Here is a 25,596-nt window from a genome sequence, read left to right as displayed (position 1 = left end):
GTTCATGATCTCTTGGACTTCTGGACCAGATTTTACTCCCTTATATATGGACTCCTCAGGCCAACAATTTTGCAGTGAAATAATTGATGTGTGCCCTGGTCGCCAATTTTTGCAATTTATCCAGCGTTGCCTCCCCCTTTGTTTGGTTATGAGCCCTTAATAAAGGATTTTTTTTTCAATTGTACTTGTGTTTTCCTTCAAAAAGGGCAGTTTGTTTGTGAGGAGGCAGGTACATTTCAAAAATACAATGTGAAATTAACAAGAGACACCAACACCAAGCAACCTCCTTGAGATTAATAAATAATACAAGATACACATTTACAGTTAGTGTAATGCATCCTCTGCACAGTGTGCACCTAAAGCTACCTGAAGAAAATTGCTGTTGTTCTGATCCTATAAATACCACAGGCAGGCAGCTGCAGTATTTTGCAGTTAGTGTACTGTGTCCTCTGCACAGTGTGCACCTAAAGCTACCTGAAGACAATTGCTGTTGTTCTGATCCTCTAAATACCACAGGCAGGCAGCTGCAGTATTTACAGTTAGTGTAGTGCGTCCTCTGCACAGTGTGCACCTAAAGCTACCTGAAGACAATTGGTGGTGTTCTTCTGATCCTATTAGTAATACAAGCAGGCAGCTGCAGTATTTACAGTTAGTATAGTGCGTCCTCTGCACAGTGTTCACCTAAAGCTACCTAAGGCTACCTGAAGACAATGGCTGTTGTTCTGATCCTATTAGTACGACAGGCAAGCAGCTGCAGTATATATAGTTAGCGTAGTGCGTTCTATATATAGGTGCACAGTGTGCACCTAAAGCTACCTGAAGACAATTGCTGTTGTTCTGATCCTATTAATACCACAGGCAGGCAGCTGCAGTATTTACAGTTAGTGTAATGCATCCTCTGCACAGTGTGCACCTAAAGCTACCTGAAGAAAATTGCTGTTGTTCTGATCCTATAAATACCACAGGCAGGCAGCTGCAGTATTTACAGTTAGTGTACTGTGTCCTCTGCACAGTGTGCACCTAAAGCTACCTGAAGACAATTGCTGTTGTTCTGATCCTATAAATACCACAGGCAGGCAGCTGCAGTAATTACAGTTAGTGTACAGTGTCCTCTGCACAGTGTGCACCTAAAGCTACCTGAAGAAAATTGGTGGTGTTCTTCTGATCCTATTAGTACCACAGGCAGACAGTTGCAGTGCTGCCAGTTAGTGTACTGTGTCCTCTGCACAGTGTGCACCTAAGGCTACCTGAAAAAAATTGCTATTGTTCTGATCCTATTAGTACCACAGGCAAGCAGCTGCAGTATTTACAGTTAGTGTAGTGCGTCCTCTGCACAGTGTGCACATAAATCTACCTGAAGACAATTGCTGTTGTTCTGATCCTATAAATACCACAGGCAGCCATATGCAGTATTTACAGTTAGTGTACTGTGTCCTCTGCACAGTGTGCACCTAAAGCTACCTGAACAAAATTGGTGGTGTTCTTCTGATCCTATTAGTACCACAGGCAGGCAGCTGCAGTGTTTACAGTTAGTTTACTGTGTCCTCTGCACAGTGTGCACCTAAAGCTACCTGAAGACAATTGGTGGTGTTCTTCTGATCCTATTAGTACCACAGGCAGGCAGCTGCAGTATTTACAGTTAGTGTACTGTGTCCTCTGCAGAGTGTGCACCTAAAGCTACCTGGAGGCAATTGCTGATGTTCTGATCCTATTAATACCACAGGCAGGCAGCTGCAGTATTTACAGTTAGTGTAGTGCGTCCTCTGCACAGTGTGCACCTAAATCTACCTGAAGAAAATTGCTATTGTTCTGATCCTATTAATACCACAGGCAGGCAGTTTCAGTATTTACAGTTAGTGTACTGTGTCCTTTGCACAGTGTGCACCTAAAGCTACCTGAAGAAAATTGGTGGTGTTCTTCTGATCCTATTAGTACCACAGGCAGACAGCTGCAGTATTTACAGTTAGTGTAGTGCGTCCTCTGCATAGTGTGCACCTAAATCTACCTGAAGAAAATTGGTGGTGTTCTTCTGATCCTATTAGTACCATAGGCAGGCAGCTGCAGTATTTACAGTTAGTGTAGTGCGTCCTCTGTATAGTGTGCACCTAAAGCTACCTGAAGACAATTGCTTTTGTTCTGATCCTATTAATACCACAGGCAGGCAGCTGCGTATTTACAGTTAGTGTACTGTGTCCTCTGCACAGTGTGCACCTAAAGCTACCTGAAGACGACTGCTGCTGTTCTGATCCTATTAATATCACAGGTAGGCAGCTGCAGTATTTACAGTTAGTGTACTGTGTCTTCAGCACAGTATGCACCTAAAGCTACCTGAAGAAAATTGCTGTTGTTCTGATCCTATTAGTGCCACTGGCAAGCAGCTGCAGTATTTACAGTTAGTGTAGTGCATCCTCTGCACAGTGTGCACCTAAAGCTACCTGAAGACAATTACTGTTGTTCTGATCCTATTAATACCACAGGCAGGCAGCTGCAGTATTTACAGTTAGTATACTGTGTCCTCTGCACTGTGTGCACCTAGAGCTACCTGAAGACAATTGCTGTTGTTCTAATCCTATTGATACTACAGGCAGGCAGCTGCAGTATTTACAGTTAGTGTATTGTGTCCTCTGCAGAGTGTGCACCTAAAGCTACCTGAAGACAATTGCTGTTGTTCTGATCCTATTAATACCACAGGCAGGCAGCTGCAGTATTTACAGTTAGTGTAATGCATCCTCTGCACAGTGTGCACCTAAAGCTACCTGAAGAAAATTGCTGTTGTTCTGATCCTATTAATACCACAGACAGGCAGCTGCAGTATTTACAGTTGGTGTACTGTGTCCTCTGCACAGTGTGCACCTAAAGCTACCTGGAGGCAATTGCTGTTGTTCTGATCCTATTAATACCACAGGCAGGCAGCTGCAGTATTTACAGTTAGTGTAGTGCATCCACTGCACAGTGTGCACCTAAAGCTACCTGAAGACAATTGCTATTGTTCTGATCCTATTAATACCATAGGCAGGCAGCTGCAGTATTTACAGTTAGTGTATTGTGTCCTCAGCACAGTGTGCACCTAAAGCTACCCTAAGAAAATTGGTGGTCTTCTTCTGATCCTATTAGTACCACAGGCAGACAGCTGCAGTGTTTACAGTTAGTGTACTGTGTCCTCTGCAAAGTGTGCACCTAAAGCTACCTGAAGACAATTGCTGGTGTTCTTCTGATCCTATTAGTACCACAGGCAGGCAGCTGCAGTATTTCCAATTAGTGTACTGTGTCCTCTGCAAAGTGTGCACCTAAAGCTACCTGAAGACAATTGCTGTTGTTCTGATCCTATTAATACCACAGGCAGGCAGCTGCAGTATTTATAGTTAGTGTACTGTTTCCTCTGCACACTGTGCACCTAAAGCTACCTGAAGACAACTGCTGTTGTTCTGATCCTATTAATACCACAGGCATGCAGCTGCAATATTTACAGTTAGTGTACTGTGTCCTCTGCACAGTGTGCACCTAAAGCTACCTGAAGACAATTGCTGTTGTTCCGATCCTATTAATACCACAGGCAGGCAGCTGCAATATTTACAGTTAGTGTACTGTGTCCTCTGCACAGTGTGCACCCAAAGCTACCTGAAGACAATTGCTGTTGTTCTGATCCTATTAATACCACAGGCAGGCAGCTGCAGTATTTACAGTTAGTGTAGTGCGTCCTTTGCACAGTGTGCACCTAAATCTACCTGAAGAAAATTGCTATTGTTCTGATCCTATTAATACCACAGGCAGGCAGTTTCAGTATTTACAGTTAGTGTACTGTGTCCTCTGCACAGTGTGCACCTAAAGCTACCTGAAGAAAATTGGTGGTGTTCTTCTGATCCTTTTAGTACCACAGGCAGGCAGCTGCAGTATTTACAGTTAGTGTAGTGCGTCCTCTGCATAGTGTGCACCTAAATCTACCTGAAGAAAATCGGTGGTGTTCTTCTGATCCTATTAGTACCATAGGCAGGCAGCTGCAGTATTTACAGTTAGTGTAGTGCGTCCTCTGCATAGTGTGCACCTAAAGCTACCTGAAGACAATTGCTTTTGTTCTGATCCTATTAATACCACGGGCAAGCAGCTGCAGAATTTACAGTTAGTGTATTGTGTCCTCAGCACAGTGTGCACCTAAAGCTACCCTAAGAAAATTGGTGGTCTTCTTCTGATCCTATTAGTACCACAGGCAGGCAGCTGCAGTGTTTACAGTTAGTGTACTGTGTCCTCTGCACAGAGTGCACATAAAGCTACCTGAAGACAATTGGTGGTGTTCTTCTGATCCTATTAGTACCACAGGCAGGCAGCTGCAGTATTTACCTTTAGTGTACTGTGTCCTCTGCACAGTGTGCACCTAAAGCTACCTGAAGACAACTGCTGTTGTTCTGATCCTATTAATATCACAGGTAGGCAGCTGCAGTATTTACAGTTAGTGTACTGTGTCTTCAGCACAGTGTGCACCTAAAGCTACCTGAAGAAAATTGCTGTTGTTCTGATCCTATTAGTACCACAGGCAAGCAGCTGCAGTATTTACAGTTAGTGTAGTGCATCCTCTGCACAGTGTGCACCTAAAGCTACCTGAAGACAATTACTGTTGTTCTGATCCTATTAATACCACAGGCAGGCAGCTGCAGTATTTACAGTTAGTATACTGTGTCCTCTGCACTGTGTGCACCTAAAGCTACCTGAAGACAATTGCTGTTGTTCTAATCCTATTGATACTACAGGCAGGCAGCTGCAGTATTTACAGTTAGTGTATTGTGTCCTCTGCAGAGTGTGCACCTAAAGCTACCTGAAGACAATTGCTGTTGTTCTGATCCTATTAATACCACAGGCAGGCAGCTGCAGTATTTACAGTTAGTGTAGTGCGTCCTCTGCACAGTGTACACCTAAATCTACCTGAAGAAAATTGGTGGTGTTCTTCTGATCCTATTAATACCACAGGCAGGCAGCTGCAGTATTTACAGTTAGTGTAGTGCATCCACTTCACAGTGTGCACCTAAAGCTACCTGAAGACAATTGCTATTGTTCTGATCCTATTAATACCACAGGCAGGCAGCTGCAGTATTTACAGTTAGTGTACTGTGTTCTCTGCACAGTGTGCACCTAAAGCTACCTGAAGACAATTGCTGGTGTTCTGATCCTATTAATACCACAGGCAGGCAGCTGCATTATTTACAGTTGGTGTACTGTGTTCTCTGCACAGTGTGCACCTAAAGCTACCTGAAGACAATTGCTGGTGTTCTGATCCTATTAATACCACAGGCAGGCAGCTGCATTATTTATAGTTGGTGTAATGCATCCTCTGCACCGTGTGCACCTAAAGCTACCTGAAGACAATTGCTGTTGTTCTGATCCTATTAATACCACAGGCAGGCAGCTGCATTATTTACAGTTGGTGTACTGTGTTCTCTGCACAGTGTGCACCTAAAGCTACCTGAAGACAATTGCTGGTGTTCTGATCCTATTAATACCACAGGCAGGCAGCTGCATTATTTATAGTTGGTGTACTGCATCCTCTGCACCGTGTGCACCTAAAGCTACCTAAAGACAATTGCTGGTGTTCTCATGCTAACTGAAGACAATTGCTGTTGTTTTGATCCTACTAATATCACAGGCAGGCAGCTGCAGTATTTACAGTTAGTGTACTGTGTCCTCTCCACAGTGTGCACCTAAAGCTACCTGAAGACAATTGCTGGTGTTCTGATCCTATTAATACCACAGACAGGCAGCTGCAGTATTTACAGTTGGTGTACTACATCCTCTGCACCGTGTGCACCTAAAGCTACCTGAAGACAATTGCTGTTGTTCTGATACTATTAATACCACAGGCAGGCAGCTGCAGTATTTACAGTTAGTGTACTGTGTCCTCTGCACAGTGTGCACCTAAAGCTACCTAAAGACAATTGCTGGTGTTCTCATGCTAACTGAAGACAATTGCTGGTGTTCTGATTCTATTAATACCACAGGCAGGCAGCTGCAGTATTTACAGTTAGTGTACTGCGTCCTCTGTACAGTGTGCACCTAAAGCTACCTGAAGACAATTACTGTTGTTCTGATTCTATTAATATCACAGGCAGGCAGCTGCAGTATTTACAGTTAGTGTACTGTGCCCTCTGCACAGTGTGCACCTAAAGCTACCTGAAGACAATTGCTGGTGTTCTCATACTAATAATACTACAGGCAGGCAGTTGATTCTGCTAGTTGCAGTATCAGTATATATCTACATCCCAGCTTTGTGCAGCTACATCTCACTGCAGGCCATTAGTATGTCTGGAAGGCCAACAAGGAGAGGCAGACAGTCACAAGCCAATAAAAGAGGGCAAGCAGACTCTGTGTCTAGAGGCAACAGTGCTGGTCGTGGAGACGGTAGGCAGTAATATGAGCCCAGAGAGAGGGGATGCCCAAGAAGGACAGCAATCTGGCAGTCATGTTCCTCCAGCTGCAGCATACTGCCAGGTGTGCTCCAGTGATGTGGAGGGAGGGGATGATGAGGTCACTGACTTCACGTGGGTGTTTAATAGGAGAGAGGAGGAGGAGGTAGAGGAGGAGGCACATCTCCAATGAGGCAGGATGCCCTCCAGGGGCCAGCTTAAGGGCAGAACACCGACTGCATTACACCGCAGAGCTCCGCATGTCCAGGGCGCTGCTGTTTCTGCGCGTTATTGCAAAAGTTCTTTGGTTCTTTTTTGAGTCGAGTGCATCAGATCCCACAGCTGCTATTTGCAACATATGTCTCAAGCGTATCTTGCATGGCCAAAACATCACTCGCTTGGGCACCACATGCTTGACCAGACATATGTCGACCTGCCATGCAGTTCGTTGGCAAGGGTACCTAAAAGACCCACACCAAAGAACAAAGCAGACCTCTCCTTGCTCCTCATCAGCTGGGATCTCCAACCCCACTATACCTTCAGTCCTCTCTGAAACCTGCACAGAGAGGAATGAAGGTGCAGAATTAGGTGTTTCACAGCCAAGTACTTGCAGGCATCGGTACACCGACGTCAGATTGTACCAGGCAAATTTCCTTGCCCCAGCTGCTGCACTAAATTGCTAGCACTTCAACTGCTGCCTTTTCAGTTGGTAGACTCTTCCCCCTTCTGTCAGGAAGATCCTGCCAGTAATCAGCGTTCCAGGCTCACTGGAGCGCGGCCACGGGCGCTACCGTGCACGCGCGCGTGCAACCTCGTTGGTGCCAGGCGGGCTATTTAAACCTGGCTGTCACACTCAGTCCCCGCTGTCTGCTCTACAGCGTTCCGTGTGCAAAACCTGATCTGATCTGAAACCTTCTGTTATATGACCTGGCTTCCTGTTTGACTATCCAGCTATCCGCCTGCATATGACCCTTTGGCTTGCTTAGACCATTCTCCTGTCTGATCCTTGGTACCTCTGCTGTCCGCCTGATATCGACCACGGGCCTGTCTGACTATCCTTCTGCTTGATACCTGTTACCAGCCTGCTACCTGCTGTTGTCCTGTTCCAGTCCAGCATTCCAGTATCCAGCCTGCTACCTGCCGTTGTTCCTGGTTCCGGTCCAGCGCTCCAGTACCCAGCCTGCTACCTGCTGTTGTTCCTGGTTCCGGTCCAGCGCTCCAGTATCCAGTTTGCTACCTACTGTTGTTCCTGGTTCCAGTCCAGCATTCCAGTATCCAGCCTGCTACTTGCTGTTGTTCCTGGTTCCGGTCCAGCGCTCCAGTATCCAGTCTGCTACCTACTGTTGTTCCTGGTTCCAGTCCAGCATTCCAGTATCCAGCCTGCTACTTGCTGTTGTTCCTGGTTCCGGTCCAGCGCTCCAGTATCCAGTCTGCCCTCTGCTTTTGTTCCTGGTTCCAGTCTAGTACTCCAGCTTTCTGCCTACTTACCTGCTGTTGTTCCTGGCTCCAGTCTGCGTTCCAGTCTCCAGTCTTCTCTTCAGTTCCTGGTTCCTGAGTTTCCACCACTCCAGGACTTCTGGGTGACTGTTGATCCTGCCAGGCACCCATACCACTCCTTACTCCTGTGTCCTCTGTTCCCATTCCAGAGGGCCGAGAGTGGGAGCCGTAGGGGAGGTCTCTCTCTGCACTTCGGGCTCAAAACCTACCAGGTACGTGACACCCTCCGTGAGTTTGTGGAATGTGCGTTTCCTCAGTGGCAGGTTCCCAGACGCCACTTTTTCTCACAGAAGGTGATTCTGGCTTTCTACCGGCATGTGGAAGGCAATGTCTTGGCCTCGCTGGACAGGGTGGTCAGCGGTAAGGTGCATATTACCGCTGACTCATGGTCCAGCAGGAATGGACAGGGATGTTACCTATTTTTCACCGCGCACTGGGTGACTCTTCTGGCAGCTGGGAAGGATGCAGGACAGGGTGCAGTAGTGTTGGAGGTTGTTCCACCACCACGCCTCCAAAATTCTACTAGTGGTGATTCTGCCACATCTCTCTCCTCCACCCCCTCCTCTTCTTCTTCCTCCATGGCCTCTTCTTTTGCTGATTTGGAACCAGCGGTGCTCCGTAGGCGTTCAAGGGGCTACGCAAGCACGCATTCAAAAAGATGCCATGCGGTGCTTGAGCTGGTGTGCTTGGGGGACAGGAGCCACACTGGGGCAGAGATTCTGTCAGCTCTGCAGGGGCAGGTTCAGAAGTGGTTGACGCCACGCCAGCTTAAGCCAGGTATGGTGGTTTGCGACAATGGCACCAACCTCCTCTCTGCCCTCCGACAGGGACAACTGACCCATGTGCCCTGTTTGGCTCACGTCCTTAACTTGGTGGTGCAGCAGTTCTTGGGCAGGTAACAGGGCTTACAGAATGTCCTGAGGCAGGCCAGGAAAGTCTGTGTGTATTTCTGCAGGTCATATAATGCCAGTGCTCGGCTGACTGACTTCCAAAAGGAATTTAACCTGCCCAAGAACCGTCTAATCTGTGACATGCCCACCAGGTGGAACTCAAGGTAGGCCATGCTGCAGCCGCTGCACACGCAGCAGAGGGCCATCAATGAGTACCTATGCGACTATGGCACCAGGACCGGGTCAGGGGACCTTGTTTTTTTTTCCCCATGCATCAGTGACACTGTCCCTCTTGTCCACCTGTTGGAGCACACGCTGCGTGGAATAATGGACAGGGCACTTGAGGCAGAACAGAAGGAGGAAGAGGAGGACTTCCTTACCTCTCAAAGCCCCCTTTATCCAGACAGTGTTCCTGCATGCCCGCCGATCACACAGGAAGAGCAGGAGAATGAGGATTGTGTCAGCATGGAGGTGTAGCCTGGCACTCAGCATCAGCAGCAGTTTTCAAGCGATCATTTACAGTCCGAAGCAACCCATGGACTTGTACGTGGCTGGGAGGAGGAGGCTGCGGATCATGTAGTCCTTAGTGACCCAGAGGACTCTGGACTGAATGTCTCAGCAAACCTACGCTGCATGGCCTCCCTGATCCAGCAAAGCCTGCGGAAGGATCCTCGTATTCGTGGTATCAAGGGGAGGGATGGATTCTGGCTGGCAACGCTCTTTGATCCACATTACAAGGGTCAGGTTGCGAACCTTATCTTGCCGTCGCAGAGGATGAAACATCTTCGGGAGGCCTTGCAGAAAGGCTTGTGCAACGCGTTTCCAGAGCCTGGGAGGTTACAATTTCCTGGTCCTCCTGGACAACGTGTTGCTGAGACTTCAGTCAGTCACAGAAGTAGCGGTGGAGAAGGTCCTCTGACCGATGCGTTCAGACAATTTTTTAGTCCGCAGCCCTAAAGTATGATCGGTTCCAGCAACCATCGCCAACGTCTGATTCACATGGTGCAGGATTACCTAGGGGCAAGATCAGACTTGGACACCTTTCCCACCGAAAATCCTCTGGGTTACTGGGTCTTGAGGGTGGATCACTCGCCATCAGCTTGCACAGTATGCAATTGAGCTACTGGCCTGTTCTGCATCCAGAGTTCTTTTGGAACGCACATTCAGTGCTGCTGGAGGCGTTGTAACCGATCACAGGGTGCGCCTGTCTACCAAATCGGTCGATTGGCTGACCTTCATAAAAAATGAATCAGTGTTGGATCACCAGCTACCAAGCACCTGATGCTGATGTAACCGATTGATTTTTTTTGTGAGATCACTTCAAGACTGCCTATGCTGATGCTGAGTGACTATCCTGTTATGCTGAATGACAATCCTCTTCCTCCTCAATTTTCATGCTGATAGCTTGTAAGAACATTTTTGGTTCTGGGCACCACCACCAGTGGCCAAGGCCCAGTTTTTCTGCCCCTGTTTAACAGGGGCGTGTAATTACAATTTTTGATGCAATACTTTGCAGCAGGGCTCATTCCTAAGCTCCAACTATAGTATCTGTGAGGGGTTGCAGTGTTGTGGCACCAGCGCCGGTGCCCAAGGCCCAATTTTTCAGCCCCTGTTTAACAGGGGCGTATAATTACAATTTTTGATGCAATACTTTACAGCAGGGCTCATTCCTGTGCTCCAACTATAGCATCTGTGAGGAGTTGCAGTGTTATGGCAGCAGTGGCTAAGGCACAATTTTGCTGTCCCTGTTTAACAGGGGCGTGTAATTACAATTTTTGATGCAATACTTTGCAGCAGGGCTCACTCCTGCGCTCCAACTAGAGTATCTGTGAGGGGTTGCAGTATTGTGGCACCAGCACCCAAGGCCCAATTTTTCAGCCCCTGTTTAACATGGGTGTGTAATTACAATTGTTGATGCAATACTTTGCAGCAGGGCTCATTCCTGCGCTCCAACTAGAGCATCTGTGAGGGGTTGCAGTGTTGTAGCACCAGCACCAGTGACCAATTTTTCAGCCCCTGTTTAACATGGGTGTGTAATTACAATTGTTGATGCAATACTTTGCAGCAGGGCTCATTCCTGCGCTCCAACTAGAGTGAGGGGTTGCAGTGATGTGGCACCAGTGGCTAAGGCCCAATTTTTCTGTCCCTGTTTAACAGGGGCGTGTAATTACAATTTTTGATGCAATACTTTGCAGCAGGGCTCATTCCTGCGCTCCAACTATAGCATCTGTGAGGAGTTGCAGTGTTGTGGCAGCAGTGGCTAGGCACAATTTTGCTGTCCCTGTTTAACAGGGGCGTGTAATTACAATTTTTGATGCAATACTTTGCAGCAGGGCTCATTCCTGCGCTCCAACTTGAGTATCTGTGAGGGGTTGCAGTGTTGTGGCACCAGCGCCGGTGCCCAAGGCCCAATTTTTCAGCCCCTGTTTAACAGGGGCGTATAATTACAATTTTTGATGCAATACTTTACAGCAGGGCTCATTCCTGTGCTCCAACTATAGCATCTGTGAGGAGTTGCAGTGTTATGGCAGCAGTGGCTAAGGCACAATTTTGCTGTCCCTGTTTAACAGGGGCGTGTAATTACAATTTTTGATGCAATACTTTGCAGCAGGGCTCATTCCTGCGCTCCAACTAGAGTATCTGTGAGGGGTTGCAGTGTTGTAGCACCAGTGCCCAATTTTTCAGCCCCTGTTTAACAGGGACGTATAATTACAATTTTTGATGCAATACTTTGCAGCAGGGCTCATTCCTGCGCTCCCACTATAGCATCTATGAGGAGTTGCAGTGTTGTGGCAGCAGTGGCTAAGGCCCAGTTTTTCTGTCCCTGTTTAACAGGGGCGTGTAATTACAATTTTTGATGCAATACTTTGCAGCAGGGCTCATTCCTGCGCTCCAACTAGAGTATCTGGGGTTGCAGTGTTGTGGCACCAGCACCAGTGCCCAAGGCCTAATTTTTCAGCCCCTGTATAACAGGGGCATATAATTACAATTTTTGATGCAATACTTTGCATCTAATATTTCACAGCAGGGCCTATTCCTGCGCCCACCAAGAGTAACTGTGAGGGCTTACAGTGTTGTGGCAACACCACCACCACCACCACCAAAGGCCCAATTTTTCTGCCCCTGTGCAACAGGTGCATGTAATTACAATTCTTGATATAATATTTCACAGCAGGGCCCGTTCCAGCACCCACCAAGAGTAACTGTGAGGATTACAGTGTTGTGGCACCACCACCACCACCAAAGGCCCAATTTTTCTACCACTGTTCAACAATGACATGTAATTACAATTCTTGATCTAATATTTCACAGCACGGCCCGTTCCTGCGCCCACCAAGAGTAACTGTGAGGACTTACAGTGTTGTGGCACCAGCACCACCACCCCCACCACCACCAAAGGCCCAATTTTTCTACCACTGTTCAACAATGACATGTAATTACAATTCTTGATCTAATATTTCACAGCACGACCCGTTCCTGCGCCCACCAAGAGTAACTGTGAGGGCTTACAGTGTTGTGGCAACACCAACACCTAAGGCCCTGATTTCTGCAGAGTATATAGGGCAGGCCCCTACTTTCAAACATCCAACTTACAAACAACTCCTACTTGCAAATGGAAGGAAACAACAGGAAGTGAGATGAAATCTACCCCTAGGAAGGGAAATTCTCTCCTGTAAAAGTTAATGCTTTATCACCAATCCTTGTTTCACTAAAAACCCCAAATCTTCAAAAAACATTTGTCATTGGGACAGAAAGTGAGGTGAAATCTTCTGAAGAGGTGCACAAACAGCAAAACAAATGTTATAGGGGTGATAACCCTTCCCTATGTTTTCCAAAAAGCTTAAAAATAGATTTTTTTGGCTGGAGCTACACTTTAAAAATGTACCAGTTCAAAATTACAAACAGATTCTACTTAACATCAAACCTACAGTCCCTGTCTTGTTTGCACCGCCTGTATACTGCTGTTCAGAGAATATAGGGCCTGGGGGGTCCATGCCTTTCCTTTTTTTAATTTGGGCGCGGGGTTCCTCTTAATATCCATACAAGACCCAAAGGGCCTGGTAATGGACTGGGGGGTACCCATGCCGTTTGTCTCACTGATTTTCATCCATATTGCCGGGACCCGACATTACATTAAAGCCGCAAGCAGTTTTAAATGACTGTTATTCCTTTAAAAATGTCATTTTGTGCAGGGACTGTTCTAAGCACGGGAAACACGCGCCACTTTACAGGCATACTATAGACACCCCCCAGGTACGATATTTAAAGGAATATTTCACTTTTTTTTTTCACTTTAAGCATCATTAAAATCACTGCTCCCGAAAAAACGGCTGTTTTTAAAACTTTTTTTTGCATTAATACATGTCCCCTGGGGCAGTACCCGGGTCCCCAAACCCTTTTTAGGACAATAACTTGCATATTAGCTTTTAAAATTAGCACTTTTAATTTCGAACGTTCGAGTCCCATAAACTTCAATGGGGTTCTAAAGTTTGCACGAACTTTCGGTCCGTTCACAGGTTCTGGTGCGAACTAAACCGGGGGGTGTTCGGCTCATCCCTACTGGGCACTTTTACCCCCTTCCTGCCCAGGCCAATTTTCAGCTTTCAGCACTGTTGCACTTTGAATGACAATTGCGCGGTCATGCAGCATAGTACCCATATGAAATTGTTATCCTTTTTTTCACACAAATAGAGCTTTCTTTTGGTGGTATTTATTTACTACTGGGTTTTTTATTTTTTGCTAAACAAACAAAAAAGACCAAAAATTTTGAAAAAAAAAATTTTTTTTCTTAGTTTCTGTTATAAAATTGAACAAACAGGTCATTTTTCTCCTTCACTGATGTGTGCTGATGAGCACTAATAGGCGGCACTGATGGGCACTAATAGGCAGCACTGATAGACGGCACTGATAGGTGGCACTGATAGATGGCACTGATGGACACTAATAGACAGCACTCATGGGGCTGCACTGATTAGCAGGACACTGATGATCAGTGCCCTGATTATCAGTGCTGATGTCTCCTTTCACACTAGCTGGTCATCAGCTCTCTTCTCTCCTGTAATCGGCAAGTGTGTTTACACGTGATCAGCTTTGATTGGACACAGCTGATCATGTGGTAAATAGCCGCTGTGATTGGCTTTGTACCCCGATCTGTGATCACAGCGCGCGGCAGGTGCGCACTGTAGCGATCACATCTTATGATGCCCTCCCAAAACTGGCCGACCACACTGTAGCCGTCATTTTGCTGTAGTGTGGTCGGCAAGTGATGAAAGCCAAGAGGCTGCATATATAGGACCCTAAGTGAACACTTTTTCTGTGCTTAGAGTGGGTGCCCTGTGCGCTTCCAGCACAGTTACCAACGGGGACTGGAAAGCTCCAGATGCATCCTTTACGATCAGGAGCTTTCCAATCATGCGACTGTTGCGACAACCAATCACAGCAGTTACATGACCTGAATGCCTCCCTCCGCCTCCTGCCATTTAGAAGCTCCTTATGGGCCGGGAGGAGGCAGGGGAAGGGGTTAAAAAAGTTTGTAACCAAATTAAAATAAATGCAATTCTGTCAAAAAAAGGGTGCAACAAAAATAAGGAATTTTCGGTGCCACCTCATTGGTGCTTTTAGTACTGAGAAATGCTGGGAAGGATCTTTATAGGGATTTGTGCAGCAGTAGGTGGGAGGAGCCGGACTCCGTCTAATGCACTGTCATGCGTTTAACCACCTACAATACATGAACTGGAAAATGCTTTCTTTTAGGTGCGTCCCTGTGGCAGCAGGCCCAAGCCGTTTGGTAGTTTGTCTATGACTTGAGTCAGCTATCTCTGCAGACCCTCCTGTGTTTATTGAATGTGCTACATTGTACCATAATAAGCTCTCAGCACAGTTACAAATGATGACTTCCTATGTGTTTTATTACTGAAGACTTAGTAACAATAGTCCTGGCATTACACTTCACGTCCTCTCTCTCAGCGGGCTGTGTACATGAGGCCTGAGCAGCCAGGCTCGGCTCGGCTCCAGCTCTCACACACACAGAATGGGCCGCTCACACTGCAGCGTGACGCAGCCGGCGAGGGCGGGGCCTAATTCTTGTATGTGTCACTTCGCGCCGGATGTAGACGCGGCGGCCCCGCCCACCCTCGCAGCTCGTCCATTGTAAAGGCTGTCCCCGCCCAACATAAAAGCGGAAGCGGAGGGGCCGTTCAGGGAGAAACCTCTGTTGTCCCCGCCTTCCCGGGCTGCCGCAGTGAAATTGGGCGCGTTTGCGCAGTGACGTTCCTTTTTTTTTGTTGGAAGGTAAGGAAGGGTTAGCATGGCGCCCAGGTTCCCCTCTCGTAAGCGGCGCTTTGACGTGAGTGGCGGCGGTTCGCGCGGAGGCATGGCTTGGGGTTGGCGGCGGAGGGAGGGGAGGAGGTTGGTGGCGGCGGTGGCGGGACAGGGTGAGGCCGGCACGGGCGGGGACTCAGGGCCTCCATCTGCTTTACAGCGTGAGGCCTGCGCGCATGCCATGCTGCGGTGCCGAACGTGAGGTGAGGGCGGGGGGAGGTGTTGGCTGGCAGCAGCTTTCTTCTTCACCTCCATCTTCCGGGCTGGGGATCGGCGGGCGCCATGTCACGGCGGGCCTGTGGAGGAGAGCACAGTCACTGAGCCTGGCCGGGGGGGGGGAGGGGAGCGTTGTCAGGCCGCCACTACAGGGCGATGCCGGCTCTTGCGTAGCTCAGCCATGGGGTGGACACGTGGTTCCGGGCGGGGGGCTTTGTGTTACTATTGTGTGTCACTATTGTCTGCCACATGTACGGCCGATCACACAGCCATAGGCTCTGCACGCCGTGTGTGCGAGGGATCGCTACAACGCTGCCGGCCGATCCTCATCTACCAGCCGGAGCACAGCTGTCGTCTGCCTGGAGCTTCTCACCAAGGCCGATCCTCCTACTTTACAACTGGCATCTTACCGCTGATTATCATCGGGCCGGGTGACTCCTAGTAGCATTGCTCCTGGGCCTGTGCAGCCTCCTGACATGCCCGTTGTGAGCAGTGCTGGACCTTTATACCGATCCCTGTGTGTTTAAGCACTGCACAGACTAAATGTAACTAATCCATATTGGCAAGCAGTCTCAGGGCTCTTATTGTAACATTGTAACTAGGAAGTCATTGTAACATTTAACTGCTCTATACTTTTTAAAGTAGAACTAAAGTCTAAACGTTTTCATCTTTTTGGATAGGGGTGGGGATGGATTTGAACCCCTCACTTTTAGTTGGCTGTGCCCTCATTAGATTTTCTCCAATTGCTATTATCCAAAAGGAAAGTAAGAAACTTTTTGTGGGATAGTAATAAAAGTGACTAGTTGCGGGGCTCCCCAAGGGTTTCCCTCACTTCCTGTTTTTGGACAGGAAGTGAAGGTGAATCTCTCCAGTGGGACACTGATGGCAATAAAAATGACTGTTTATAGCACGCACTTTATCCGAAATGAGCTTTGCCTCTGGTTCTACTTTAAGGTTTCATGCACGCTAAAACAAATTTACAAGCATGTTTTTGTTTTAGGATCTTAATACAGCTGCATGGTGTGCTTTTTTTTTTTTTTTTTTTTTTTTTTTTTTTTTCCCCAACTGGGAATATCACACACGTGCAGTAACATACAGGGCTTCCAGGTCAATAAAACAGAATCTTCATCTGATAATGCATGTATGCCAGAGGTGTTAAAATGTCAATTTTTACTGATCATGCACAAAAAATCAGTAACATTTTTACACCCTTGTGAATGTAGCCAAACTGTAGGTGGTACAATTGCGTTGTGCTGTAATGGCACAGCATCACAGGTTACTTGCCTCAGGGTGGCGCCTTTCATTCTAAAATGACACATCTCCTGAGTGTGCAGAGCCACCCAACACATGTAGGAGTTCTTACTAAAGTTGTGAGTCGGCAGGATTGATCACATTTCCATTTATGGCCTAGTTTTGATTTTTCTCAAACTGGGACTGTTGGTATATTTTTGTTTAATCAGCATATGCAGCCAATCGCCCCCATATCACTTTTCAATCAGCTGAGTGGCCACCATGTCAGGTTACAATGGGAGGATTCCTTCATTTACCTCATGTGTTTTTTTTTTTTTTTTTTTTTAAATGGTCAGCTTCAGACTTGAGTAGCTGTGCATGTCAACCTGTTTCTAGCTTTTATTTTCAAAGCTTATCTGAACAAGCTGAAGTCAGAATGCAGTTACTGTGCACAGCTCTCCAGATTCTGTCTGATTTGATTTTAGTAAATTGCCAACCTTGGTGTCCTCTAACAAAAGGCAACCTGCCCAATCTTTGCTTGCGTTTGAGCCTAGTCATTTTGAACGGGATGTTTGGTTCAGTGTCGTGTGAATGGGTCCTAAGGGTACAGCATTTCAGATGTGCTGTTTGGTGTGGCTTGTATAGAGGTTTGCATTTATTGGAAGGTTCCTTTTAGAGGAGGGTAGAAAATATATCTAAACCTATTATTTCACGGCATTATGTGACTATTGGCTTTTTAAAGTTGAAGACCTTTACCAAAACTAGTTTTGCTTTGTGCGATGTGGTATGTTGATAAGGTGTACATGGTTATGGTAACAAACCACAGGTCTGAATTCAGTCCTAAGACCCCCACCATGGGATGGTTAAAGCCTTGCATTGAGCCACACTGCACTGTAAGGTCCCTTTCACACTGGGGCGGCGGTGAAGTGCAGCTATTAGCGGCACTTTACCGTCGGTATTTGTCCGCTAGCGGGGGCGGTTTTACCCCCTCCACGATAGCGGCCGAGAAATGGTTAAAAACCACCTCGGAGGCGCTTTGCCGGCGGTATAGCCACGCTGTCCCATTGATTTCAGTGGGCAGGAGTGGTGAAGGAGCAGTGTATACACCGCTCCTTCCCCGCTCCAAAGATGCTAGCAGGACTTTATTTTCCCGTCCTGCCAGCGCACCGCTCCAGTGTGAAAGCCCTTGGGCTTTCACACTGGAGACAAAGCGGCACTTTCGGGTCGGTTTGCAGGCACTATTAGCGCAATAGCGCCTGCAAACCGCCCCAGTGTGAAAGGGCCCTAAGGGCTAAATGCTTACCTCTAGGCAATAGAGGAAGAGGTTGTTTTTCTTAACTTGCACTTCACGCTAGTGCTGTTCTCTTGGGCCTTCCCCCACAAATGTTGGGGAAGTTCTCCCCTCAACCGCCACTTTCTGGGATATGTAACAGGGCCCAGAAGGCTGCAGCACCATTTACACAGCATAGTGGGCACCCAGCTGTAAAGGCACAATGAGTCACAGCCAGCTACCCACAGTCAAACATGCCAGGGACCCAAAGACCAGGGAAGAACTGGCTCCTGACCTCTGTCTTTATATTTATTGGCCTCCAGTTTTGGCTCCCTAAGCCTAACTTGGCTTAGAGAGCCAAATAGATATAGCTCTGCTCAATAACTTGTTTCAGCTGTGTGGGAAAGGATGGAAACTTTTTCAGGCAAATCTTGTCACTGGGTTTTGAGATCCAAAATATTGCTTTGGCCCACCTTTACTGTAATATCATTGGTGTTGGCTTTTTGTATGTTCTATAACCCAACCTGTAAGGGGTGACTTGTCCATTAATTGGAACACTGACCAAAGCATTTTAGATTTTGGTGTTGGGGAGACCTTCTAAGGTTACTCTGTTTGAGAGCATACAGCACTAAACACAACTGCTTGGTACAGCGTCCAGACCTTGTATTTTAGCCTGCCATGCAGTGGGATGGGTTTCTGCTGCACCTATCTTCCAGGTGCCCCTGAAATGCCAAGATTTGATGCTAATGGCATGAACTGTGTGTGTGTGTAGCTGTTGTGGTGGTGATGGGCTTTGAACTAGAAAGTGAAGATGACAATACCTTGTTTGGTTCCTTCCCTATAATTTCCAAAAAATGTTTGGGGTTATTCTTTTAACTAGATCTGTTTTCTGATGTAATTTTGTAGCTTCTGTACAAGTAAAACATGCATTTTATTTTTTATTTTTTTCCCCTCTAGTACAAGTAGACACCCACCAATATGTCAGATGATATTGATTTCCACACTGGAGATGCTGGGGCTTCTGCCACCTTCCCTATGCAGTGCTCTGCCCTGCGTAAGAACGGGTTTGTGGTTCTGAAATCGCGTCCCTGCAAAATTGTTGAAATGTCAACTTCCAAGACTGGCAAGCATGGTCATGCCAAGGTAAATATATAATGTATTTTATGTTTGGGTATAAACTGTCTTTCAGGTTGTAGTAGTAAATGAGAAGTTACCGTTCTGTATATCGCATTTCAAATTAAATGTTTGCTGGAAACTAGAGAAATGGCTACATAGTTGGTGTTTATTCTTTGTCCAGATAACACTGGGAGGTTTAGGTGATTGTAAAGAATCATTGCTTGCTAGGGGAGAATTTGTGGTGGGTCTATTGACAGTGCAGTTTGGCCCTGCTCCCTTGTTCCTGGAATTGGTTGACCGCAAAAAGAGCCAATGGCTTACTGCTCTGAGGGTGAGAGCAGCACTGTTTAGCATTTGGGGGTTGGAGCTGCAGCTAAAAGGTTGTGTGTTTTTCGTTGTCTAAATGCATTGAAGGTAAAAAAAAATCTATAGCCTCTACAACCATTTAAGCTAGTTATAGCAATGAGATTGTATTCTGCAATAATCTAACCCCTTAAACAGTGGATGCCACAAGGTAGCAATTGAATCTGACAATCTTTTTTTGAAAGTTTCTAAGTGTTGTGTACCAGTGCCATTGAGGAGAGGACATTCTCTGTACCCCAGAAGTCTAAATCTTTTTGGACTCTGGTAGTGCTTTAAGGAGGAATCTTGGCACCTTGTGGCTACCAAACTGGATGTTTCAGCTTGGTCCCCATACACAGCATTTTTCAGCTTTCCCTATGCATGAATACTCAACATGCAGAATACCATTCTAAGGCTCCATGGATACTGGGTGTATAGCCCTGGTGCTGTTGGAGAGTAAGTTTCCTTTCCAGCCCTGCAGCCTGTCAGACTGGCTGTTGCAGCTTGTTGGTGCAAATGTTAAGTGCCGTTTGCACCCAGGGACAAATACCTGGAACGTAGACGTTCGTGCGTTCCTGTGTACCACTAAGTGCACCGTCCATCTGCAGCTGTAAAGTTTAACAGTCTGTCTGTACTGGTGCTGGACAGGACTCCTGTACTAGAGCTCAATGGACTGGGGTTATACTACTAGTGTTCATGGTACCTGTTTACACTTGTATGCTCAGTTGCTCTAAACCTTGGACTCAGTCATGAGCTTTTTGTATTATAGTTGGGATTTTGCCTATTAAACCTCAATGGGTGACCCTGTAATGTGCAACAAACTCTTCTGCTCCCCTTGCCCAGGAAATACTTGATGCACTTGCATAAAGCTTGTAATAACTCAAGCAAGGACTACCTTTTTTACTTCATACTCAGACCTTGAACAAACATGCAGCAAGTTAGTCAATGGGATTACAATTTACTAAATCTTTACTACTGTGTCTGACTCGCCTAAAGCAGCAGATATGCATATCTAACACTTTGACAAGTTGATGTCAAAATGTGATGTGTAAGGGTTTGCCTTTACACTTCTCATTACAGAAGTACTTCAAAGTTTTGCATTTTTAATGGCTAGAACGCCCCCCCAATAAAAAAAGCTGTTCTGTTCTTGTGCTCATGCCTTCTATATTTTGCAGGTTCACCTTGTTGGTATTGATATCTTCACTGGTAAGAAGTATGAAGATATCTGTCCATCCACCCACAACATGGATGTTCCTAATATAAAAAGAAATGACTACCAGGTAATCTCTTCTGCTAGAGCCATTTTTTGTTTTCACACATTAAAATGAAGTACGGGCCCTGGAGACTTAAAAGATGTGAATATGTGAGAAATTTTGCAGTCAACACCCTTTTATCAAAGCAAATCTCGGTAAAAAAAAATACTGGGGGGCAGGGAAATGTATGAACTAAAATTACTTTATATTTTACCAAAAAAGAGGCTGCAACAAGTAGGTACAAACATGCCAAGCCTTAAAATTGTGCATGCCCATGAAATGGTGACAAACTTTGGTACCTCCAGATTGTCCATAGGTGTCACTTTACTGGTTTAGAGTTAATTGTGAATGGCCCTAGATTCATTGCTCACTCACATGTTCCTGTTAGAGCTGCATGGTACTGGTTAAAATGAGAATCTTCTTTTTTTTTTTTTTTTTTTCTCAGGATTAAGAAGATGCTTCTTGCAGCATAACATCTCACATTATACAAAAAAAATTGGGCTAACTTTACTTTTTTTTTTTTAATTGTATTTTTTCCAAAATTGTGTTGCAAATACAGTGACACAACAAGTTCCAGTAAAAAGGGTTTAGTTTAAGCGTTGATTGGTTTGCGCAAAAGTTATAGCGTTTACTAAATAGGGGGTAGTTTTATAGCATGTTTATTTTTTTTTTTACTAGTAATGGCGATCAGCGATTTTTATTGTCACTGCGACATGGCGGACATGTCCATTTTTGACACATTTTTGGGGCCATTGTCATTTATACAGCGATCAGTGCGATTAAAAATGCACTGATTACTGTGTAAATAACACTGGCAGTGAAGGGGTTAACCACTAGGGGGCGGGGAGGGGTTAAGTGTGTCCTAGGAGTGATTTCTAACTGTCAGGGGGATGGGCTGGTGTGACGTCACTGATCTCTGCTCCTAATGACAGGGAGCAGAGATCGAGTGACACTTGTCACTAGGCAGAACGGGGCGATGCTGTTTACATCAGCATCTCCCCGTTCGTCCTCTCCGTGAGGCGATCGCGGGTATCCCCGCAGCGATCAAGTCCGCGGGACCCGCGACCTGACTCACGGAGCTCCCGGCTGGCGCGCACGCAATGGCGTGGCGGGGAATTCAAATGGATGTACAGGTACGCCCATTTGCCCAGCCGTGCCATTCTGCCGGCGTACATCGGCGTGCGCCGGTCGGGAACCAGTTAAAGGGTAAGTTCACCTTTTTACAGAAAAATCTGTAAGGTGAACTTGCACAGGACCCCTCCCCCCCTCCCCTCCCAGTCCTGACCTGGAGCGCGGCAATCTCCCGTTCTAAACCCTGCTATAGCTGCATCACTGGTCCGGGGCTTAGAAATACCAGTAGCTAATTCTGCAAAGCGTACCCTGTTGGGGTACGTTTAGGAGAATTCTAATTGGTCGGCGTAGACCAATCGGAACCCATGTAGCCTGTCCGATCAGTGGGGAAGAGTGAAAGCCTAGGGGATTTCTAAGCCCGGGGCTCGTAGCGGGATATCACCGCTCTCCAGGACAGCGGGACTGGGAGGTGGGCAGGGGGTGTGAGGAGGGGGATCTGTGTAAGTTCACTTTACAGATTTATCTGTAAAGGTGAACTTTGATTTTAAGTTGTTAAACTGATGGCTATCAGCAGAGAATGACTCTGCACTGAATCAAGGAAATGCTGTTTTAAGATCGTGGGGGGGTGTTGAATTGCGATCTCAATTTAACGATTGTGCAGCTCTAGTTCTTATAATGTTAAACTTTATTGCTATCATGTAAAGGAACAGTAGCATCCCATGTTGTGGCATACTGTGTTTCTCTTTACTGGGACATCAGGGATCCTAAACCCTTGGTCTCCAAATGCCTTTCACTGAAGCTAGTTTAGCTAAAGCACATAGTGTTCCATAAGCTTTTCCCAGCCTCATCAGGCGGGGAACTTGATGGCCGAACTCAGAAGTGACATAATACATGTTGCTTCTGTGTTCTCTCACTGGAGGGGAGAACAGCAATGTTTGCTGGCTTTCTCCTTTCCACCTGTTATGTCAGATTCACAGGTAGGACAGCAGAGCCCAGGATATATGGCCCCCGCAATGCCTTTGACAGTCTGTAGAAGTGATTGGTCTTTCCAGCTAAACGTTTATAAAATCCTAGTCTACCAGCTGCTGGTGAACAAGTGGTTACTACTTTTTTTTTTTTTTTCTTTTATCGTACTGAACTAGGTGGGTGCAGCATTGGTCCCCTGTTGCCTCAAAAGGGTTGGCCATACATTATACAATTTTTTTTTTTTTTTTTTTTTTTTTTTTTTTTTTTCTTTTCCTTTAGATTTATATTCAACTATGTAGTGCACGGGCCTGCCTGATTGCATATGAATTGAAAGTGTTTAGGATTGACCTCACGTTATATGGTTTAAGCTTGGTTAGAATTTGACTGTAATTCCACTTTAAGGGGCTTCCAGATGTCACCAAATGGCTTATCTGTAGGAATGAATAAGGCTATGTCCGCACAAAAAACCTAAAAAAAACTCGCTGGACAGAGCAGCACAGTGAAAGTTGCTAAATTTGGAGGCTCCCATAATTTATGATCACTAAAGTGCTACTTGTCTAGTGGTCTCCATTGGTAGCCATAGTCTGTGTGATCAGCAGCTATTCCTAACTAACCACTTCCCATCCGAGCCAATTCTGGCACTTCGCTCCTATGTGTGTTTAAAAAAAAAACTCACAACCCCCAAACATATATTTAGAGGAATGGAATAAAATTGCATCAGTTTCAATTTGTCACACAGTATTTGCGCAGTGATTTTACAAACATGATTTTTTGGGGGGTGAAAGGTTTCATAATTTTAATGTGGAAAATGTTATGCTGAGTAAATGTCACATTTCTATTATAAAATTTTGCAAATAAGTAATGTTTCTTCATAAATTTGGGTCAAAATTTATACTGCTACATATCTTTGGTAAAAATAATCCAAATTGGTGGATATTAGTCTGTGTGAAAGTTGGTCTACAAGCTATGGTGCCAATCACTGAAAATTGATTGCACCTGATGTACTGAGGCCTAGCATTTCTTGAGAACAAGCCAGGAAATTACAAATGCCCACAAAATGACCCCTTTTTGGAAAGTAGACATTCCAGGGTATTTAGTAAGAGGCATTGTGAGTTTGTTGAAGTTGTCATTTTTTTCCCACAGTTCTTTGCAAAATGAAGATTTTCTTTTTTTTCACACCAAATTGTCATAACAGGCCATTTCTCTCACATGGCATGTACATTCCACAAATGACACCCCAAAATGTTACTCCTGAGTGTGGCAGTACCACATGTGAGACTTTTACACAGCCTGGCCACATACAGAGGCCCAATATTAAAGTAGCACATTCAGGCATTCTAGGAGCATATATTACACATCTAATCTCTCAACCACCTATTACACTTTTGAAGTCCCTGGAGCACCAGGACAATAGAAATGCCCACAAAGTGACCCCATTTTGGAAAGCAAACACCCCAATGTATTATCCGAGGCATAATCTGTCTTTTGAACGGTTAAATTTTTTTTCCAGACGTTTTTGGAAAATGTGGAGAACTTTTTTTTACAGTTGTCCATTTCTAAGATATTTCCACCACAGCATGTACATGGCAAAAAGGGCACCCCAAAATATATTCTGCTACTCCTCCTGAGTATGGCAATACCACATGTGTGAGACTTTTTACACAGCCTGGCCACATTTAGAGGCCCAGGATTGAAGTAGCACATTCAGGCGTTCTAGGAGCATAAATTACACATATAATTTCCTTACAATCTATCACATTTTTGAAGGCCCCTTCATATTTCTAACACATAGCATGAACATACCAAGAATTACACCCTAAATTACATTCTGCTGAACAAAGGGAAAACAAAAGATTACCTGTGGTTTTAGTAGTGCAGTTGTCCACAGGAGGAGAGCCCTGATGCAGGCAGGGACATGGTCAGTGACAGTGAATGGAATTGTCCAGGCAGCAGGCAGGAATATTGTCCATAGTCAGTACAGGCAGTGATACTGTCCTTATACAGTCCAGGGTCAGTGCAAGTAGAGACATTGCCAGCAGTGCCAAAATATTGGTCTTGGTAGTAAGCAGGAACAATGGTCCAAGTAGCAGGCCAGGAAAGAATGGGCACGGGGTAGAGGCTTCTCACACCCAAATCTCTTTGAAGCCTCAGTCTCCAAACTCTAAATCTGGGAATGAGAACCTAAATTTTTCTTCATCCAGAAAAAACATTTCTGGAGCCCCTTACATATGTGAGACCCCTGTGTTCCCCCTAGCATAGCAGGGTAAATGATCGGTCCAAGAGGCACGCAAAAAAGTGGTCAAACAGTCCAGGATCAGTTCCAGAGCAGGCAGAGGTAGGTACAGTTTAGCGTTAGGCAGAAGCTTGGTTGTATAACAGGCCAGGGTTGGTTCCAGACAAGGTAGAGGAATGTACAGTGGCATAAGGGATGTGGAAGAAAATGACAGGAAATGAGAATTACGTTTACCATACTTCTCTACATTAGGGAAGTATGGTAAACGGAAACATTCACCTATACAGAGGCCTGGTTGGGAAGGACATTGGGGACAATATGTGGTGTCTCTTCTAACTCCTCCTCTGGAGAACACCCTGCATTTCTTCTGAAGTCTGGTCTGTTTCATGGGGGGGGGGGGGTGTATTTTGTCAGGAAAGTGGCGTTCATGGAGTCTGCTCACGGAATCAGAGCGAATTCAGGGGGTTGCAGTTGGGAGTCCTTCCCTTTGTACACCGGAAGGTGTAAATGTACCCTGTGGCTCGGTCACAGTTTGTACATTTTAACCCCATATGGGGTCATTTTGCTGGGGATAAACTGTTTCATGCCAAACCTGTCTGAAAATTTTACAAGGGACTCGTCAACGGATATATTCTGTTCGGGGGTATATAACACGGGATATTTTTCGGATAAAAACATTTAGGAGTGGCCAAATTTTAAATTTGTCGAAAGCTGGGTTAATTTGGGGAGGGCACTGGGTGTCATTGTAGCGGAGGAAGCGCAAAATCATAAGGGATCTTGGCATAATCGATGAAGAGTGGCA

At 45.9% G+C, this 25,596-nt stretch overlaps 1 protein-coding gene across 2 annotated transcripts in view; it reads left to right on the top strand.

Moving 5' to 3' along the window:
• Positions 1-25,596, top strand: part of EIF5A2 (eukaryotic translation initiation factor 5A2) — a 568,757-nt gene that overhangs the window by 525,858 nt on the left and 17,303 nt on the right. The window contains exons 1-3 of one of the 2 annotated variants that reach the window (XM_073626224.1): positions 14,917-15,067; positions 18,771-18,956; positions 20,447-20,551. In XM_073626224.1, coding sequence (XP_073482325.1) covers positions 18,792-18,956; positions 20,447-20,551 — 270 coding nt within the window. In that variant the 5' untranslated portion in view covers positions 14,917-15,067; positions 18,771-18,791. Of the gene's footprint in view, positions 1-14,916; positions 15,068-18,770; positions 18,957-20,446; positions 20,552-25,596 lie in introns of those variants that run through there. The other variant, XM_073626225.1, reaches the window with a different exon arrangement.

This window comes from Aquarana catesbeiana, linkage group LG04, assembly GCF_042186555.1.
Source record: "Aquarana catesbeiana isolate 2022-GZ linkage group LG04, ASM4218655v1, whole genome shotgun sequence".
Classification (NCBI taxonomy): Eukaryota; Metazoa; Chordata; class Amphibia; order Anura; family Ranidae; genus Aquarana; species Aquarana catesbeiana.
Note: the sequence above shows the minus strand (reverse complement) of the source record. Positions and strands in the feature narration are given on the sequence as shown.